The sequence below is a fragment of the Saccoglossus kowalevskii genome, chromosome 6, assembly GCF_978046115.1.
Source record: "Saccoglossus kowalevskii chromosome 6, keSacKowa6.1, whole genome shotgun sequence".
In the NCBI taxonomy this organism is placed as follows: Eukaryota; Metazoa; Hemichordata; class Enteropneusta; family Harrimaniidae; genus Saccoglossus; species Saccoglossus kowalevskii.
The window spans coordinates 2,109,702-2,132,016 of record NC_140646.1 but is presented as its reverse complement, the minus strand read 5'-3'; the positions used below and the strand labels follow the sequence as shown (position 1 = coordinate 2,132,016).

The following is a 22,315-nucleotide window of genomic DNA, read 5'->3' as shown; positions in this document are numbered from 1 at the left end:
CTCAAGAACCCTTCATTAGATTTCTATGTCTGTACTTGTCTGTATCACAGATATCTCAAGAACCCTTCATTACATTACTATGTCTGTACTTGTCTGTATCACAGATATCTCAAGAACCCTTCATTAGATTTCTATGTCTGTACTTGTCTGTATCACAGATATCTCAAGAACCCTTCATTATATTTCTATGTCTGTACTTGTCTGTATCACAGATATCTCAAGAACCCTTCATTATATTTCTATGTCTGTACTTGTCTGTATCACAGATATCTCAAGAACCCTTCATTATATTTCTATGTCTGTACTTGTCTGTATCACAGATATCTCAAGAACCCTTCATTACATTACTATGTCTGTACTTGTCTGTATCACAGATATCTCAAGAACCCTTCATTATATTTCTATGTCTGTACTTGTCTGTATCACAGATATCTCAAGAACCCTTCATTACATTACTATGTCTGTACTTGTCTGTATCACAGATATCTCAAGAACCCTTCATTAGATTTCTATGTCTGTACTTGTCTGTATCACAGATATCTCAAGAACCCTTCATTAGATTTCTATGTCTGTACTTGTCTGTATCACAGATATTTCAAGAACCCTTCATTAGATTTCTATGTCTGTACTTGTCTGTATCACAGATATCTCAAGAACCCTTCATTACATTACTATGTCTGTACTTGTCTGTATCACAGATATCTCAAGAACCCTTCATTACATTACTATGTCTGTACTTGTCTGTATCACAGATATCTCAAGAACCCTTCATTACATTACTATGTCTGTACTTGTCTGTATCACAGATATCTCAAGAACCCTTCATTAGATTTCTATGTCTGTACTTGTCTGTATCACAGATATCTCAAGAACCCTTCATTAGATTACTATGTCTGTACTTGTCTGTATCACAGATATCTCAAGAACCCTTCATTACATTTCTATGTCTGTACTTGTCTGTATCACAGATATCTCAAGAACCCTTCATTATATTTCTATGTCTGTACTTGTCTGTATCACAGATATCTCAAGAACCCTTCATTATATTTCTATGTCTGTACTTGTCTGTATCACAGATATCTCAAGAACCCTTCATTATATTTCTATGTCTGTACTTGTCTGTATCACAGATATCTCAAGAACCCTTCATTACATTACTATGTCTGTACTTGTCTGTATCACAGATATCTCAAGAACCCTTCATTACATTACTATGTCTGTACTTGTCTGTATCACAGATATCTCAAGAACCCTTCATTACATTACTATGTCTGTACTTGTCTGTATCACAGATATCTCAAGAACCCTTCATTAGATTTCTATGTCTGTACTTGTCTGTATCACAGATATCTCAAGAACCCTTCATTACATTACTATGTCTGTACTTGTCTGTATCACAGATATCTCAAGAACCCTTCATTACATTACTATGTCTGTACTTGTCTGTATCACAGATATCTCAAGAACCCTTCATTAGATTTCTATGTCTGTACTTGTCTGTATCACAGATATCTCAAGAACCCTTCATTAGATTTCTATGTCTGTACTTGTCTGTATCACAGATATCTCAAGAACCCTTCATTACATTACTATGTCTGTACTTGTCTGTATCACAGATATCTCAAGAACCCTTCATTACATTTCTATGTCTGTACTTGTCTGTATCACAGATATCTCAAGAACCCTTCATTAGATTTCTATGTCTGTACTTGTCTGTATCACAGATATCTCAAGAACCCTTCATTAGATTACTATGTCTGTACTTGTCTGTATCACAGATATCTCAAGAACCCTTCATTACATTACTATGTCTGTACTTGTCTGTATCACAGATATCTCAAGAACCCTTCATTATATTTCTATGTCTGTACTTGTCTGTATCACAGATATCTCAAGAACCCTTCATTATATTTCTATGTCTGTACTTGTCTGTATCACAGATATCTCAAGAACCCTTCATTACATTACTATGTCTGTACTTGTCTGTATCACAGATATCTCAAGAACCCTTCATTATATTTCTATGTCTGTACTTGTCTGTATCACAGATATCTCAAGAACCCTTCATTACATTACTATGTCTGTACTTGTCTGTATCACAGATATCTCAAGAACCCTTCATTACATTACTATGTCTGTACTTGTCTGTATCACAGATATCTCAAGAACCCTTCATTAGATTTCTATGTCTGTACTTGTCTGTATCACAGATATTTCAAGAACCCTTCATTAGATTTCTATGTCTGTACTTGTCTGTATCACAGATATCTCAAGAACCCTTCATTACATTACTATGTCTGTACTTGTCTGTATCACAGATATCTCAAGAACCCTTCATTACATTACTATGTCTGTACTTGTCTGTATCACAGATATCTCAAGAACCCTTCATTAGATTTCTATGTCTGTACTTGTCTGTATCACAGATATCTCAAGAACCCTTCATTAGATTACTATGTCTGTACTTGTCTGTATCACAGATATCTCAAGAACCCTTCATTACATTTCTATGTCTGTACTTGTCTGTATCACAGATATCTCAAGAACCCTTCATTATATTTCTATGTCTGTACTTGTCTGTATCACAGATATCTCAAGAACCCTTCATTATATTTCTATGTCTGTACTTGTCTGTATCACAGATATCTCAAGAACCCTTCATTATATTTCTATGTCTGTACTTGTCTGTATCACAGATATCTCAAGAACCCTTCATTACATTACTATGTCTGTACTTGTCTGTATCACAGATATCTCAAGAACCCTTCATTACATTACTATGTCTGTACTTGTCTGTATCACAGATATCTCAAGAACCCTTCATTACATTACTATGTCTGTACTTGTCTGTATCACAGATATCTCAAGAACCCTTCATTAGATTTCTATGTCTGTACTTGTCTGTATCACAGATATCTCAAGAACCCTTCATTACATTACTATGTCTGTACTTGTCTGTATCACAGATATCTCAAGAACCCTTCATTACATTACTATGTCTGTACTTGTCTGTATCACAGATATCTCAAGAACCCTTCATTAGATTTCTATGTCTGTACTTGTCTGTATCACAGATATCTCAAGAACCCTTCATTAGATTTCTATGTCTGTACTTGTCTGTATCACAGATATCTCAAGAACCCTTCATTACATTACTATGTCTGTACTTGTCTGTATCACAGATATCTCAAGAACCCTTCATTACATTTCTATGTCTGTACTTGTCTGTATCACAGATATCTCAAGAACCCTTCATTAGATTTCTATGTCTGTACTTGTCTGTATCACAGATATCTCAAGAACCCTTCATTAGATTACTATGTCTGTACTTGTCTGTATCACAGATATCTCAAGAACCCTTCATTACATTACTATGTCTGTACTTGTCTGTATCACAGATATCTCAAGAACCCTTCATTACATTACTATGTCTGTACTTGTCTGTATCACAGATATCTCAAGAACCCTTCATTACATTTCTATGTCTGTACCACAGATATCTCAAGAACCCTTCATTAGATTACTATGTCTGTACTTGTTTGTATCACAGATATCTCAAGAACCCTTCATTAGATTTCTATGTCTGTACTTGTCTGTATCACAGATATCTCAAGAACCCTTCATTACATTACTATGTCTGTACTTGTCTGTATCACAGATATCTCAAGAACCCTTCATTAGATTTCTATGTCTGTACTTGTCTGTATCACAGATATCTCAAGAACCCTTCATTAGATTTCTATGTCTGTACTTGTCTGTATCACAGATATCTCAAGAACCCTTCATTACATTTATATGTCTGTACTTGTCTGTATCACAGATATCTCAAGAACCCTTCATTACATTACTATGTCTGTACTTGTCTGTATCACAGATATCTCAAGAACCCTTCATTAGATTTCTATGTCTGTACTTGTCTGTATCACAGATATCTCAAGAACCCTTCATTACATTACTATGTCTGTACTTGTCTGTATCACAGATATCTCAAGAACCCTTCATTACATTACTATGTCTGTACTTGTCTGTATCACAGATATCTCAAGAACCCTTCATTAGATTTCTATGTCTGTACTTGTCTGTATCACAGATATCTCAAGAACCCTTCGTTAGATTTCTATGAAACAATGCACACATGTTATCAGTTTAGGGTTGAAATCTGTGAATGTTAATTACCTATTTTGCATAATCATTGATAATTTTTTAGCTTTAATAACATTCCGTTGACCCTGGGTAAATAAATGCTTCATGACATTGAGCAGACCTTGTTGGTTTTACCTTGAATTCTGTTATTAACTACCAGATAATAATGCATAATAATATTTTTCCATCAATATCTCAAGTACTAATCACCTTATTTCTCTAAGACAATATCACAATCTAATTAGTTTTGAATTGAAAACCCTGCATAATAATTACCTTATTTGCATAATAGTTAACAAGTTTTGCGCTTATATGTATACTAGTATTTCAATAAGACTTAGTACCGGTATACACTGTATTAAAGTTTATGCATGGGACAATGCTAAAGATCTGATTACTGGTAGTTTTAATAAGACTTGGTATATAAGTGCCTGCATGGGACAATGCTAAAGATCTGATTACTGGTAGTTTTAATAAGACTTGGTATATAAGTGCCTGCATGGGACAATGCTAAAGATCTGATTACTGGTAGTTTTAATAAGACTTGGTATATAAGTGCCTGCATGGGACAATGCTAAAGACCGGATTACCGGTGGTTTTAATAAGACTTGGTATATAAGTGCCTGCATGGGACAATGCTAAAGATCTGATTACTGGTAGTTTTAATAAGACTTGGTATATAAGTGCCTGCATGGGACAATGCTAAAGACCGGATTACCGGTAATTTTAATAAGACTTGGTATATAAGTGCCTGCATGGGACAATGCTAAAGATCTGATTACTGGTAGTTTTAATAAGACTTGGTATATAAGTGCCTGCATGGGACAATGCTAAAGACCGGATTACCGGTAATTTTAATAAGACTTGGTATATAAGTGCCTGCATGGGACAATGCTAAAGACCTGATTACTGGTAGTTTTAATAAGACTTGGTATATAAGTGCCTGCATGGGACAATGCTAAAGACCGGATTACCGGTGGTTTTAATAAGACTTGGTATATAAGTGCCTGCATGGGACAATGCTAAAGATCTGATTACTGGTAGTTTTAATAAGACTTGGTATATAAGTGCCTGCATGGGACAATGCTAAAGATCTGATTACTGGTAGTTTTAATAAGACTTGGTATATAAGTGCCTGCATGGGACAATGCTAAAGACCGGATTACCGGTGGTTTTAATAAGACTTGGTATATAAGTGCCTGCATGGGACAATGCTAAAGATCTGATTACTGGTAGTTTTAATAAGACTTGGTATATAAGTGCCTGCATGGGACAATGCTAAAGACCGGATTACCGGTGGTTTTAATAAGACTTGGTATATAAGTGCCTGCATGGGACAATACTAAAGACCGGATTACCGTTAGTTTTAATAAGACTTGGTATATAAGTGCCTGCATTGGACAATGCTAAAGATCGGATTACTGGTAGTTTTAATAAGACTTGGTATATAAGTGCCTGCATGGGACAATGCTAAAGACCAGATTACTGGTAGTTTTAATAAGACTTGGTATATAAGTGCCTGCATGGGACAATGCTAAAGACCTGATTACCGGTGGTTTTAATAAGACTTGGTATATAAGTGCCTGCATGGGACAATGCTAAAGACCGGATTACCGGTGGTTTTAATAAGACTTGGTATATAAGTGCTTGCATGGGACAATGCTAAAGATCAGATTACTGGTAATTTTAATAAGATTTGGTATATAAGTGCCTGCATGGGACAATGCTAAAGACCTGATTACCGGTGGTTTTAATAAGACTTGGTATATAAGTGCCTGCATGGGACAATGCTAAAGACCGGATTACCGGTGGTTTTAATAAGACTTGGTATATAAGTGCCTGCATGGGACAATGCTAAAGATCTGATTACTGGTAGTTTTAATAAGACTTGGTATATAAGTGCCTGCATGGGACAATGCTAAAGACCGGATTACCGTTAGTTTTAATAAGACTTGGTATATAAGTGCCTGCATGGGACAATGCTAAAGATCTGATTACCGGTAATTTTAATAAGACTTGGTATATAAGTGCCTGCATGGGACAATGCTAAAGACCGGATTACTGGTAGTTTTAATAAGACTTGGTATATAAGTGCCTGCATGGGACAATGCTAAAGATCGGATTACCGGTAATTTTAATAAGACTTGGTATATAAGTGCCTGCATGGGACAATGCTAAAGACCGGATTACTGGTAGTTTTAATAAGACTTGGTATATAAGTGCCTGCATGGGACAATGCTAAAGATCGGATTACTGGTAGTTTTAATAAGACTTGGTATATAAGTGCCTGCATGGGACAATGCTAAAGACCGGATTACTGGTAGTTTTAATAAGACTTGGTATATAAGTGCCTGCATGGGACAATGCTAAAGACCTGATTACCGGTGGTTTTAATAAGACTTGGTATATAAGTGCCTGCATGGGACAATGCTAAAGACCGGATTACCGGTGGTTTTAATAAGACTTGGTATATAAGTGCCTGCATGGGACAATGCTAAAGATCTGATTACTGGTAGTTTTAATAAGACTTGGTATATAAGTGCCTGCATGGGACAATGCTAAAGATCAGATTACTGGTAATTTTAATAAGACTTGGTATATAAGTGCCTGCATGGTACAATGCTAAAGACCTGATTACTGGTAGTTTTAATAAGACTTGGTATATAAGTGCCTGCATGGGACAATGCTAAAGACCGGATTACCGGTGGTTTTAATAAGACTTGGTATATAAGTGCCTGCATGGGACAATGCTAAAGACCTGATTACTGGTAGTTTTAATAAGACTTGGTATATAAGTGCCTGCATGGGACAATGCTAAAGATCTGATTACTGGTAGTTTTAATAAGACTTGGTATATAAGTGCCTGCATGGGACAATGCTAAAGATCTGATTACTGGTGGTTTTAATAAGACTTGGTATATAAGTGCCTGCATGGGACAATGCTAAAGACCGGATTACCGGTGGTTTTAATAAGACTTGGTATATAAGTGCCTGCATGGGACAATGCTAAAGACCTGATTACTGGTAGTTTTAATAAGACTTGCTATATAAGTGCCTGCATGAGACAATGCTAAAGATCTGATTACTGGTAGTTTTAATAAGACTTGGTATATAAGTGCCTGCATGGGACAATGCTAAAGACCGGATTACCGGTAATTTTAATAAGACTTGGTATATAAGTGCCTGCATGGGACAATGCTAAAGACCTGATTACTGGTAGTTTTAATAAGACTTGGTATATAAGTGCCTGCATGGGACAATGCTAAAGATCGGATTACCGGTAATTTTAATAAGACTTGGTATATAAGTGCCTGCATGGGACAATGCTAAAGACCTGATTACTGGTACTTTTAATAAGACTTGGTATACAAGTGCCTGCATGGGACAATGCTAAAGACCTGATTACCAGTGGTTTTAATAAGACTTGGTATATAAGTGCCTGCATGGGACAATGCTAAAGATCTGATTACTGGTAGTTTTAATAAGACTTGGTATATAAGTGTCTGCATGGGACAATGCTAAAGACCGGATTACTGGTAGTTTTAATAAGACTTGGTATATAAGTGCCTGCATGGGACAATGCTAAAGACCTGATTACCGGTGGTTTTAATAAGACTTGGTATATAAGTGCCTGCATGGGACAATGCTAAAGACCGGATTACCGGTGGTTTTAATAAGACTTGGTATATAAGTGCCTGCATGGGACAATGCTAAAGATCTGATTACTGGTAGTTTTAATAAGACTTGGTATATAAGTGCCTGCATGGGACAATGCTAAAGATCAGATTACTGGTAATTTTAATAAGACTTGGTATATAAGTGCCTGCATGGGACAATGCTAAAGACCTGATTACTGGTAGTTTTAATAAGACTTGGTATATAAGTGCCTGCATGGGACAATGCTAAAGACCGGATTACCGGTGGTTTTAATAAGACTTGGTATATAAGTGCCTGCATGGGACAATGCTAAAGACCTGATTACTGGTAGTTTTAATAAGACTTGGTATATAAGTGCCTGCATGGGACAATGCTAAAGATCTGATTACTGGTAGTTTTAATAAGACTTGGTATATAAGTGCCTGCATGGGACAATGCTAAAGATCTGATTACTGGTGGTTTTAATAAGACTTGGTATATAAGTGCCTGCATGGGACAATGCTAAAGACCGGATTACCGGTGGTTTTAATAAGACTTGGTATATAAGTGCCTGCATGGGACAATGCTAAAGACCTGATTACTGGTAGTTTTAATAAGACTTGCTATATAAGTGCCTGCATGAGACAATGCTAAAGATCTGATTACTGGTAGTTTTAATAAGACTTGGTATATAAGTGCCTGCATGGGACAATGCTAAAGACCGGATTACCGGTAATTTTAATAAGACTTGGTATATAAGTGCCTGCATGGGACAATGCTAAAGACCTGATTACTGGTAGTTTTAATAAGACTTGGTATATAAGTGCCTGCATGGGACAATGCTAAAGATCGGATTACCGGTAATTTTAATAAGACTTGGTATATAAGTGCCTGCATGGGACAATGCTAAAGACCTGATTACTGGTACTTTTAATAAGACTTGGTATACAAGTGCCTGCATGGGACAATGCTAAAGACCTGATTACCAGTGGTTTTAATAAGACTTGGTATATAAGTGCCTGCATGGGACAATGCTAAAGATCTGATTACTGGTAGTTTTAATAAGACTTGGTATATAAGTGTCTGCATGAGACAATGCTAAAGATCTGATTACTGGTAGTTTTAATAAGACTTGGTATATAAGTGCCTGCATGGGACAATGCTAAAGACCTGATTACCGGTGGTTTTAATAAGACTTGGTATATAAGTGCCTGCATGGGACAATGCTAAAGATCTGATTACTGGTAGTTTTAATAAGACTTGGTATATAAGTGCCTGCATGGGACAATGCTAAAGACTGGATTACCGGTAATTTTAATAAGACTTGGTATATAAGTGCCTGCATGGGACAATGCTAAAGATCTGATTACTGGTAGTTTTAATAAGACTTGGTATATAAGTGCCTGCATGGGACAATGCTAAAGACCTGATTACTGGTAGTTTTAATAAGACTTGGTATATAAGTGCCTGCATGGGACAATGCTAAAGATCTGATTACTGGTAGTTTTAATAAGACTTGGTATATAAGTGCCTGCATGGGACAATGCTAAAGATCTGATTACTGGTAGTTTTAATAAGACTTGGTATATAAGTGCCTGCATGGGACAATGCTAAAGATCTGATTACTGGTAGTTTTAATAAGACTTGGTATATAAGTGCCTGCATGGGACAATGCTAAAGATCTGATTACTGGTAGTTTTAATAAGACTTGGTATATAAGTGCTTGCATGGGACAATGCTAAAGACCTGATTACTGGTAGTTTTAATAAGACTTGGTATATAAGTGCCTGCATGGGACAATGCTAAAGACTGGATTACCGGTAATTTTAATAAGACTTGGTATATAAGTGCCTGCATGGGACAATGCTAAAGATCTGATTACTGGTAGTTTTAATAAGACTTGGTATATAAGTGCCTGCATGGGACAATGCTAAAGATCTGATTACTGGTGGTTTTAATAAGACTTGGTATATAAGTGCCTGCATGGGACAATGCTAAAGACCGGATTACCGGTGGTTTTAATAAGACTTGGTATATAAGTGCCTGCATGGGACAATGCTAAAGACCTGATTACTGGTAGTTTTAATAAGACTTGCTATATAAGTGCCTGCATGAGACAATGCTAAAGATCTGATTACTGGTAGTTTTAATAAGACTTGGTATATAAGTGCCTGCATGGGACAATGCTAAAGACCGGATTACCGGTAATTTTAATAAGACTTGGTATATAAGTGCCTGCATGGGACAATGCTAAAGACCTGATTACTGGTAGTTTTAATAAGACTTGGTATATAAGTGCCTGCATGGGACAATGCTAAAGATCGGATTACCGGTAATTTTAATAAGACTTGGTATATAAGTGCCTGCATGGGACAATGCTAAAGACCTGATTACTGGTACTTTTAATAAGACTTGGTATACAAGTGCCTGCATGGGACAATGCTAAAGACCTGATTACCAGTGGTTTTAATAAGACTTGGTATATAAGTGCCTGCATGGGACAATGCTAAAGATCTGATTACTGGTAGTTTTAATAAGACTTGGTATATAAGTGTCTGCATGAGACAATGCTAAAGATCTGATTACTGGTAGTTTTAATAAGACTTGGTATATAAGTGCCTGCATGGGACAATGCTAAAGACCTGATTACCGGTGGTTTTAATAAGACTTGGTATATAAGTGCCTGCATGGGACAATGCTAAAGATCTGATTACTGGTAGTTTTAATAAGACTTGGTATATAAGTGCCTGCATGGGACAATGCTAAAGACTGGATTACCGGTAATTTTAATAAGACTTGGTATATAAGTGCCTGCATGGGACAATGCTAAAGATCTGATTACTGGTAGTTTTAATAAGACTTGGTATATAAGTGCCTGCATGGGACAATGCTAAAGACCTGATTACTGGTAGTTTTAATAAGACTTGGTATATAAGTGCCTGCATGGGACAATGCTAAAGATCTGATTACTGGTAGTTTTAATAAGACTTGGTATATAAGTGCCTGCATGGGACAATGCTAAAGATCTGATTACTGGTAGTTTTAATAAGACTTGGTATATAAGTGCCTGCATGGGACAATGCTAAAGATCTGATTACTGGTAGTTTTAATAAGACTTGGTATATAAGTGCCTGCATGGGACAATGCTAAAGATCTGATTACTGGTAGTTTTAATAAGACTTGGTATATAAGTGCTTGCATGGGACAATGCTAAAGACCTGATTACTGGTAGTTTTAATAAGACTTGGTATATAAGTGCCTGCATGGGACAATGCTAAAGACTGGATTACCGGTAATTTTAATAAGACTTGGTATATAAGTGCCTGCATGGGACAATGCTAAAGATCTGATTACCGGTAATTTTAATAAGACTTGGTATATAAGTGCCTGCATGGGACAATGCTAAAGACCTGATTACTGGTAGTTGTAATAAGACTTGGTATATAAGTGCCTGCATGGGACAATGCTAAAGATCTGATTACTGGTAGTTTTAATAAGACTTGGTATATAAGTGCCTGCATGGGACAATGCTAAAGATCTGATTACTGGTAGTTTTAATAAGACTTGGTATATAAGTGCCTGCATGGGACAATGCTAAAGATCTGATTACTGGTAGTTTTAATAAGACTTGGTATATAAGTGCCTGCATGGGACAATGCTAAAGACCGGATTACCGGTAATTTTAATAAGACTTGGTATATAAGTTCCTGCATGGGACAATGCTAAAGACCTGATTACTGGTAGTTTTAATAAGACTTGGTATATAAGTGCCTGCATGGGACAATGCTAAAGATCTGATTACTGGTAGTTTTAATAAGACTTGGTATATAAGTGCCTGCATGGGACAATGCTAAAGACCGGATTACCGGTGGTTTTAATAAGACTTGGTATATAAGTGCCTGCATGGGACAATGCTAAAGATCTGATTACTGGTAGTTTTAATAAGACTTGGTATATAAGTGCCTGCATGGGACAATGCTAAAGACCGGATTACCGGTGGTTTTAATAAGACTTGGTATATAAGTGCCTGCATGGGACAATGCTAAAGACCGGATTACCGTTAGTTTTAATAAGACTTGGTATATAAGTGCCTGCATGGGACAATGCTAAAGATCTGATTACCGGTAATTTTAATAAGACTTGGTATATAAGTGCCTGCATGGGACAATGCTAAAGACCGGATTACTGGTAGTTTTAATAAGACTTGGTATATAAGTGCCTGCATGGGACAATGCTAAAGATCGGATTACTGGTAGTTTTAATAAGACTTGGTATATAAGTGCCTGCATGGGACAATGCTAAAGACCGGATTACTGGTAGTTTTAATAAGACTTGGTATATAAGTGCCTGCATGGGACAATGCTAAAGACCTGATTACCGGTGGTTTTAATAAGACTTGGTATATAAGTGCCTGCATGGGACAATGCTAAAGACCGGATTACCGGTGGTTTTAATAAGACTTGGTATATAAGTGCTTGCATGGGACAATGCTAAAGATCAGATTACTGGTAATTTTAATAAGATTTGGTATATAAGTGCCTGCATGGGACAATGCTAAAGACCTGATTACCGGTGGTTTTAATAAGACTTGGTATATAAGTGCCTGCATGGGACAATGCTAAAGACCGGATTACCGGTGGTTTTAATAAGACTTGGTATATAAGTGCCTGCATGGGACAATGCTAAAGATCTGATTACTGGTAGTTTTAATAAGACTTGCTATATAAGTGCCTGCATGGGACAATGCTAAAGATCAGATTACTGGTAATTTTAATAAGACTTGGTATATAAGTGCCTGCATGGGACAATGCTAAAGACCTGATTACTGGTAGTTTTAATAAGACTTGGTATATAAGTGCCTGCATGGGACAATGCTAAAGACCGGATTACCGGTGGTTTTAATAAGACTTGGTATATAAGTGCCTGCATGGGACAATGCTAAAGACCTGATTACTGGTAGTTTTAATAAGACTTGGTATATAAGTGCCTGCATGGGACAATGCTAAAGACCTGATTACTGGTAGTTTTAATAAGACTTGGTATATAAGTGCCTGCATGGGACAATGCTAAAGATCTGATTACTGGTGGTTTTAATAAGACTTGGTATATAAGTGCCTGCATGGGACAATGCTAAAGACCGGATTACCGGTGGTTTTAATAAGACTTGGTATATAAGTGCCTGCATGGGACAATGCTAAAGACCTGATTACTGGTAGTTTTAATAAGACTTGCTATATAAGTGCCTGCATGGGACAATGCTAAAGATCTGATTACTGGTAGTTTTAATAAGACTTGGTATATAAGTGCCTGCATGGGACAATGCTAAAGACCGGATTACTGGTAGTTTTAATAAGACTTGGTATATAAGTGCCTGCATGGGACAATGCTAAAGACCGGATTACTGGTAGTTTTAATAAGACTTGGTATATAAGTGCCTGCATGGGACAATGCTAAAGACCTGATTACTGGTAGTTTTAATAAGACTTGGTATATAAGTGCCTGCATGGGACAATGCTAAAGATCGGATTACCGGTAATTTTAATAAGACTTGGTATATAAGTGCCTGCATGGGACAATGCTAAAGACCGGATTACTGGTAGTTTTAATAAGACTTGGTTTATAAGTGCCTGCATGGGACAATGCTAAAGATCGGATTACTGGTAGTTTTAATAAGACTTGGTATATAAGTGCCTGCATGGGACAATGCTAAAGACCTGATTACCGGTGGTTTTAATAAGACTTGGTATATAAGTGCCTGCATGGGACAATGCTAAAGACCGGATTACCGGTGGTTTTAATAAGACTTGGTATATAAGTGCTTGCATGGGACAATGCTAAAGATCAGATTACTGGTAATTTTAATAAGATTTGGTATATAAGTGCCTGCATGGGACAATGCTAAAGACCTGATTACCGGTGGTTTTAATAAGACTTGGTATATAAGTGCCTGCATGGGACAATGCTAAAGACCGGATTACCGGTGGTTTTAATAAGACTTGGTATATAAGTGCCTGCATGGGACAATGCTAAAGATCTGATTACTGGTAGTTTTAATAAGACTTGGTATATAAGTGCCTGCATGGGACAATGCTAAAGATCAGATTACTGGTAATTTTAATAAGACTTGGTATATAAGTGCCTGCATGGGACAATGCTAAAGACCTGATTACTGGTAGTTTTAATAAGACTTGGTATATAAGTGCCTGCATGGGACAATGCTAAAGACCGGATTACCGGTGGTTTTAATAAGACTTGGTATATAAGTGCCTGCATGGGACAATGCTAAAGACCTGATTACTGGTAGTTTTAATAAGACTTGGTATATAAGTGCCTGCATGGGACAATGCTAAAGATCTGATTACTGGTAGTTTTAATAAGACTTGGTATATAAGTGCCTGCATGGGACAATGCTAAAGATCTGATTACTGGTGGTTTTAATAAGACTTGGTATATAAGTGCCTGCATGGGACAATGCTAAAGACCGGATTACCGGTGGTTTTAATAAGACTTGGTATATAAGTGCCTGCATGGGACAATGCTAAAGACCTGATTACTGGTAGTTTTAATAAGACTTGCTATATAAGTGCCTGCATGGGACAATGCTAAAGATCTGATTACTGGTAGTTTTAATAAGACTTGGTATATAAGTGCCTGCATGGGACAATGCTAAAGACCGGATTACCGGTAATTTTAATAAGACTTGGTATATAAGTGCCTGCATGGGACAATGCTAAAGACCTGATTACTGGTAGTTTTAATAAGACTTGGTATATAAGTGCCTGCATGGGACAATGCTAAAGATCGGATTACCGGTAATTTTAATAAGACTTGGTATATAAGTGCCTGCATGGGACAATGCTAAAGACCTGATTACTGGTACTTTTAATAAGACTTGGTATACAAGTGCCTGCATGGGACAATGCTAAAGACCTGATTACCAGTGGTTTTAATAAGACTTGGTATATAAGTGCCTGCATGGGACAATGCTAAAGATCTGATTACTGGTAGTTTTAATAAGACTTGGTATATAAGTGCCTGCATGAGACAATGCTAAAGATCTGATTACTGGTAGTTTTAATAAGACTTGGTATATAAGTGCCTGCATGGGACAATGCTAAAGACCTGATTACTGGTAGTTTTAATAAGACTTGGTATATAAGTGCCTGCATGAGACAATGCTAAAGATCTGATTACTGGTAGTTTTAATAAGACTTGGTATATAAGTGCCTGCATGGGACAATGCTAAAGATCTGATTACTGGTAGTTTTAATAAGACTTCGTATATAAGTGCCTGCATGGGACAATGCTAAAGACCTGATTACTGGTAGTTTTAATAAGACTTGGTATATAAGTGCCTGCATGGGACAATGCTAAAGATCTGATTACTGGTAGTTTTAATAAGACTTGGTATATAAGTGCTTGCATGGGACAATGCTAAAGACCTGATTACTGGTAGTTTTAATAAGACTTGGTATATAAGTGCCTGCATGGGACAATGCTAAAGACCGGATTACCGGTGGTTTTAATAAGACTTGGTATATAAGTGCCTGCATGGGACAATGCTAAAGACCTGATTACTGGTGGTTTTAATAAGACTTGGTATATAAGTGTCTGCATGGGACAATGCTAAAGATCTGATTACTGGTAGTTTTAATAAGACTTGGTATATAAGTGCCTGCATGGGACAATGCTAAAGACTGGATTACCGGTAATTTTAATAAGACTTGGTATATAAGTGCCTGCATGGGACAATGCTAAAGATCTGATTACCGGTAATTTTAATAAGACTTGGTATATAAGTGCCTGCATGGGACAATGCTAAAGACCTGATTACTGGTAGTTATAATAAGACTTGGTATATAAGTGCCTGCATGGGACAATGCTAAAGATCTGATTACTGGTAGTTTTAATAAGACTTGGTATATAAGTGCCTGCATGGGACAATGCTAAAGACCGGATTACCGGTGGTTTTAATAAGACTTGGTATATAAGTGCCTGCATGGGACAATGCTAAAGATCTGATTACTGGTAGTTTTAATAAGACTTGGTATATAAGTGCCTGCATGGGACAATGCTAAAGATCTGATTACTGGTAGTTTTAATAAGACTTGGTATATAAGTGCCTGCATGGGACAATGCTAAAGACCTGATTACTGGTAGTTTTAATAAGACTTGGTATATAAGTGCCTGCATGGGACAATGCTAAAGACCTGATTACTGGTAGTTTTAATAAGACTTGGTATATAAGTGCCTGCATGGGACAATGCTAAAGACCGGATTACTGGTAGTTTTAATAAGACTTGGTATATAAGTGCCTGCATGGGACAATGCTAAAGACCTGATTACCGGTGGTTTTAATAAGACTTGGTATATAAGTGCCTGCATGGGACAATGCTAAAGACCGGATTACCGGTGGTTTTAATAAGACTTAGTATATAAGTGCTTGCATGGGACAATGCTAAAGATCAGATTACTGGTAATTTTAATAAGATTTGGTATATAAGTGCCTGCATGGGACAATGCTAAAGACCTCATTACCGGTGGTTTTAATAAGACTTGGTATATAAGTGCCTGCATGGGACAATGCTAAAGACCGGATTACCGGTGGTTTTAATAAGACTTGGTATATAAGTGCCTGCATGGGACAATGCTAAAGATCTGATTACTGGTAGTTTTAATAAGACTTGGTATATAAGTGCCTGCATGGGACAATGCTAAAGATCAGATTACTGGTAATTTTAATAAGACTTGGTATATAAGTGCCTGCATGGGACAATGCTAAAGACCTGATTACTGGTAGTTTTAATAAGACTTGGTATATAAGTGCCTGCATGGGACAATGCTAAAGACCGGATTACCGGTGGTTTTAATAAGACTTGGTATATAAGTGCCTGCATGGGACAATGCTAAAGACCTGATTACTGGTAGTTTTAATAAGACTTGGTATATAAGTGCCTGCATGGGACAATGCTAAAGATCTGATTACTGGTAGTTTTAATAAGACTTGGTATATAAGTGCCTGCATGGGACAATGCTAAAGATCTGATTACTGGTAGTTGTAATAAGACTTGGTATATAAGTGCCTGCATGGGACAATGCTAAAGATCTGATTACTGGTGGTTTTAATAAGACTTGGTATATAAGTGCCTGCATGGGACAATGCTAAAGACCGGATTACCGGTGGTTTTAATAAGACTTGGTATATAAGTGCCTGCATGGGACAATGCTAAAGACCTGATTACTGGTAGTTTTAATAAGACTTGCTATATAAGTGCCTGCATGGGACAATGCTAAAGATCTGATTACTGGTAATTTTAATAAGACTTGGTATATAAGTGCCTGCATGGGACAATGCTAAAGACCGGATTACCGGTGGTTTTAATAAGACTTGGTATATAAGTGCCTGCATGGGACAATGCGAAAGATCTGATTACTGGTGGTTTTAATAAGACTTGGTATATAAGTGCCTGCATGGGACAATGCTAAAGACCGGATTACCGGTGGTTTTAATAAGACTTGGTATATAAGTGCCTGCATGGGACAATGCTAAAGACCTGATTACTGGTAGTTTTAATAAGACTTGCTATATAAGTGCCTGCATGGGACAATGCTAAAGATCTGATTACTGGTAGTTTTAATAAGACTTGGTATATAAGTGCCTGCATGGGACAATGCTAAAGACCGGATTACCGGTAATTTTAATAAGACTTGGTATATAAGTGCCTGCATGGGACAATGCTAAAGACCTGATTACTGGTAGTTTTAATAAGACTTGGTATATAAGTGCCTGCATGGGACAATGCTAAAGATCGGATTACCGGTAATTTTAATAAGACTTGGTATATAAGTGCCTGCATGGGACAATGCTAAAGACCTGATTACTGGTAGTTTTAATAAGACTTGGTATATAAGTGCCTGCATGAGACAATGCTAAAGATCTGATTACTGGTAGTTTTAATAAGACTTGGTATATAAGTGCCTGCATGGGACAATGCTAAAGATCTGATTACTGGTAGTTTTAATAAGACTTGGTATATAAGTGCCTGCATGAGACAATGCTAAAGATCAGATTACCGGTGGTTTTAATAAGACTTGGTATATAAGTGCCTGCATGGGACAATGCTAAAGATCTGATTACTGGTAGTTTTAATAAGACTTGGTATATAAGTGCCTGCATGGGACAATGGTAAAGACCTGATTACTGGTAGTTTTAATAAGACTTGGTATATAAGTGCCTGCATGGGACAATGCTAAAGACCTGATTACCGGTGGTTTTAATAAGACTTGGTATATAAGTGCCTGCATGGGACAATGCTAAAGATCTGATTACTGGTAGTTTTAATAAGACTTGGTATATAAGTGCCTGCATGGGACAATGCTAAAGATCTGATTACTGGTAGTTTTAATAAGACTTGGTATATAAGTGCCTGCATGGGACAATGCTAAAGACCTGATTACTGGTAGTTTTAATAAGACTTGGTATATAAGTGCCTGCATGGGACAATGCTAAAGATCTGATTACTGGTAGTTTTAATAAGACTTGGTATATAAGTGCCTGCATGGGACAATGCTAAAGATCTGATTACTGGTAGTTTTAATAAGACTTGGTATATAAGTGCCTGCATGGGACAATGCTAAAGATCTGATTACTGGTAGTTTTAATAAGACTTGGTATATAAGTGCCTGCATGGGACAATGCTAAAGATCTGATTACTGGTAGTTTTAATAAGACTTGGTATATAAGTGCCTGCATGGGACAATGCTAAAGATCTGATTACTGGTAGTTTTAATAAGACTTGGTATATAAGTGCCTGCATGGGACAATGCTAAAGATCTGATTACTGGTAGTTTTAATAATACTTGGTATATAAGTGCTTGCATGGGACAATGCTAAAGACCTGATTACTGGTAGTTTTAATAAGACTTGGTATATAAGTGCCTGCATGGGACAATGCTAAAGACCGGATTACCGGTGGTTTTAATAAGACTTGGTATATAAGTGCCTGCATGGGACAATGCTAAAGACCTGATTACCGGTGGTTTTAATAAGACTTGGTATATAAGTGCCTGCATGGGACAATGCTAAAGATCTGATTACTGGTAGTTTTAATAAGACTTGGTATATAAGTGCCTGCATGGGACAATGCTAAAGACTGGATTACCGGTAATTTTAATAAGACTTGGTATATAAGTGCCTGCATGGGACAATGCTAAAGATCTGATTACTGGTAGTTTTAGATTAAAATACATTAAGCATATTGTCTAATTTTCTTATTATGCATAATCATCACATTTCATTGAATTAGGTACATATAGATGCTGGAGTAATCCACAAACATTTTAAATAAAATTCAATAATGTGGATCACATTGTTTTTATATTGTTCCTTTCAATTATCAGACAAATATTAGTTTTCTGTTTGAAAGACAAATATGGAACATCTCGTGAGTATTTTGACTCAGACCCAGACCTAGCAGTTGAGCAATAAACATCTTGGCTACAAGTGCTCCTCTCCTGTGCGTTACTCTCCTGCGGATTTGGTGACCAATACTCACTTGGTTCACTCTATCTTGAGAAGTCTGTTCTCAGTTTACAGGCATATATACACTATGCATGTAACTGCATTGAATGATTATATGCAAATTTATGCTAATCACATGCTAATTAAATAGACTTTGTCATGTGACCAAATTACTAAGTGTACACATGCAGTTCAGAAGTGACTTTATTCATGTGCACATTACATGCATTGCATTGGAAAAGTTTTATTAGGAATGGACCATTAAAAACTCAGGGGTGATGGCTGGATAAACTGTGCAAAATATTATTTGTTCTTCATTTAGTTTTATGTTATTTTTAACTATGATAATTGTGTTCCACTGTGTTGAATATGTTTTTCCTAAGATTTAGATTTGCAGGATTTTTATATATCTTATTTGACCCTTGTTGGTTTTGTTTTTCCATTCTGCCCCCCCCCCCCCTCCCATAAAAGCATTGTTTTACATGACTTTGCTTCTAATAGAGCTTTTAAATGATATCAGTGTTTGGCTTGCTCCTATTAGAGATGTACATGTACTAATATAATAACGGTGCACATAATATCAAAATTGTTAGTGAAAAGTATATGTTGACTTGTGTATCATTGGACATTTTGTGTTTTTCTGAAACTACCGTTTATTGAAAATTGGAGAAAAGAAATTGGCACTGTATACTTTTAATACCTGCAACTGGCTTTATGTGATAAAATAGACCAAATGTGCATAACAATGAGTAATACTCTACAGAATCATCACATTGCCGATTTCTCACATTATTTGTTTATTTTTTAGACAGTTCCTCATTATGAAATAACCATGCAGCACTATTGCAATGAAATTTTTCTTAATTTCAGTTGAATTTATTAAACCATAACTGCAAAATTAAGCTTTGTGTACTACAACAATTTTATTTTCCTATCATTGTTCAGTTTTGTGAAAAAAAAAACAATAAAAAATGTATGTGGTGGTTGTTGAGTACATTGAGTGTGAAATTACTACCATATTGACTCTATTAGTAGCCTGACAAGTTGGCGTAGGTGGCGCCCTGGACTGCTGTGATCTGGTGGTGGGGATCACAGCAGTCCATGGCGCCACATACGCCAACTTGTCAGGTGGTGGGGATCACAGCAGTCCATGGCGCCACATACGCCAACTTGTCAGGTGGTGGGGATCACAGCAGTCCATGGCGCCACATACGCCAACTTGTCAGGTGGTGGGGATCACAGCAGTCCAGGGCGCCACCTACGCCAACTTGTCAGGTGGTGGGGATCACAGCAGTCCAGGGCGCCACCTACGCCAACTTGTCAGGTGGTGGGGATCACAGCAGTCCATGGCGCCACCTACGCCGACTTGTCAGGTGGTGGGGATCACAGCAGTCCATGGCGCCACATACGCCAACTTGTCAGTTGGTGGGGATCACAGCAGTCCATGGCGCCACATACGCCGACTTGTCAGGTGGTGGGGATCACAGCAGTCCATGGCGCCACATACGCCAACTTGTCAGGTGGTGGGGATCACAGCAGTCCATGGCGCCACCTACGCCGACTTGTCAGGTGGTGGGGATCACAGCAGTCCATGGCGCCACATACGCCAACTTGTCAGGTGGTGGGGATCACAGCAGTCCATGGCGCCACCTACGCCGACTTGTCAGGTGGTGGGGATCACAGCAGTCCAGGGCGCCACCTACGCCGACTTGTCAGGTGGTGGGGATCACAGCAGTCCAGGGCGCCACCTACGCCGACTTGTCAGGCTACTCTATTAGTAGCATGCATAATTTACTAAGTTATTTCCACAATCAAATTAAGTAATATTTGAATGTTTTATTATACAGCAAACATAAGTTTGGGTTTCTGTCAGATTTGCACTTCTAATAGGGCAAATAGAATGTACATGTATACACACAGTGAACCTGTATTTATTTTATTGTAGGCACAGTTAAATATATAGGCCCATTGGATCATGAGGTCATTGCACCAAAGACATATATCGGTGTACAGTTAGACGAACCAGTTGGTTTACATAATGGTATTTACAAAGATAAGAGATACTTCACCACTCCTAGAGGGCATGGAATCATGGTTAAATATGAAGAAGTCAGGAAAATAAAACCTCCAACCAAAAGGCCTCCACTGACAGGGAATACTATGTTTCCAAGCTATGATGAAACTAAAGCCAGGAGGAGATCACATAGTGTTGGGTGAGAGAATAGTAAGACTCAATAGAAGTTATCAGCATTGTTCGTGTTGGTTTGCTACATCTATGTTTGTTTGTTAGTTTTTACTAGTTTGACAAGATATATGTATGTGTTTTGGCTACATCACCCAGTTTTATAATTAAACTTTGTTGAGACCAACAAAAATTAACCCTCAAAAGTGGTCGCTCACATCTTTTTTTTTAACTTGGGTCTGACATATAATATTTTAAAAATGACAAAGAATAAAAAAAAAAACATCATGTTTTTTTGAACATCTTAGGATCACCCTATTAATCACCAAAAAGTCACAATGGTCAGTGGATCAGGTGAAATATTAACCCAAAACACTAAACAAGCCGGTAGGCTGGTTGGCGATCCGCTCCGCTCAAAAACAAGCAACATGTTGTTGGCTGTTTCCATGGTGTGACATAAACGTGAAGCTAACGTCGAAGCGAAGTTCGCAAACACCATTCAGTCTTTAGAAGTCACTTAGTTTATTACTAGGACCACAGTCACTAGTACTGTGCTAGGACGTATTCTGCTGTTACATTTTTTATTTCCAACCGTTTTGCGATAGCATTTTTTAGAATGAAGCGTTTCCTGTAAATGCTGGGAAGCAATATAACGAAATGGTAAATATTTACCTAAATTGCAATGTGTTGACCTTCATAACAATATACTTCATAATGCAAAACACTAGTCATGGTGAGTTATTTAAATATACGACTCCTCATCGAAAAATATGACCACAGTCCAGAATTTCAGACGGATATTAAGCAACCTAAGAGCATATCAGAAGCATTTA

At 37.3% G+C, this 22,315-nt stretch overlaps 1 protein-coding gene across 2 annotated transcripts in view; it reads left to right on the top strand.

The window, feature by feature from the left end:
* LOC102803606 (uncharacterized) overlaps window positions 1-22,315 on the top strand; it is a 49,449-nt gene that overhangs the window by 12,364 nt on the left and 14,770 nt on the right. For both annotated transcript variants that reach the window (XM_078008454.1, XM_006815318.2), the window contains exon 3: window positions 21,246-21,513. In XM_078008454.1, coding sequence (XP_077864580.1) covers window positions 21,246-21,513 — 268 coding nt within the window. The remainder of the gene's footprint in view (window positions 1-21,245; window positions 21,514-22,315) is intronic.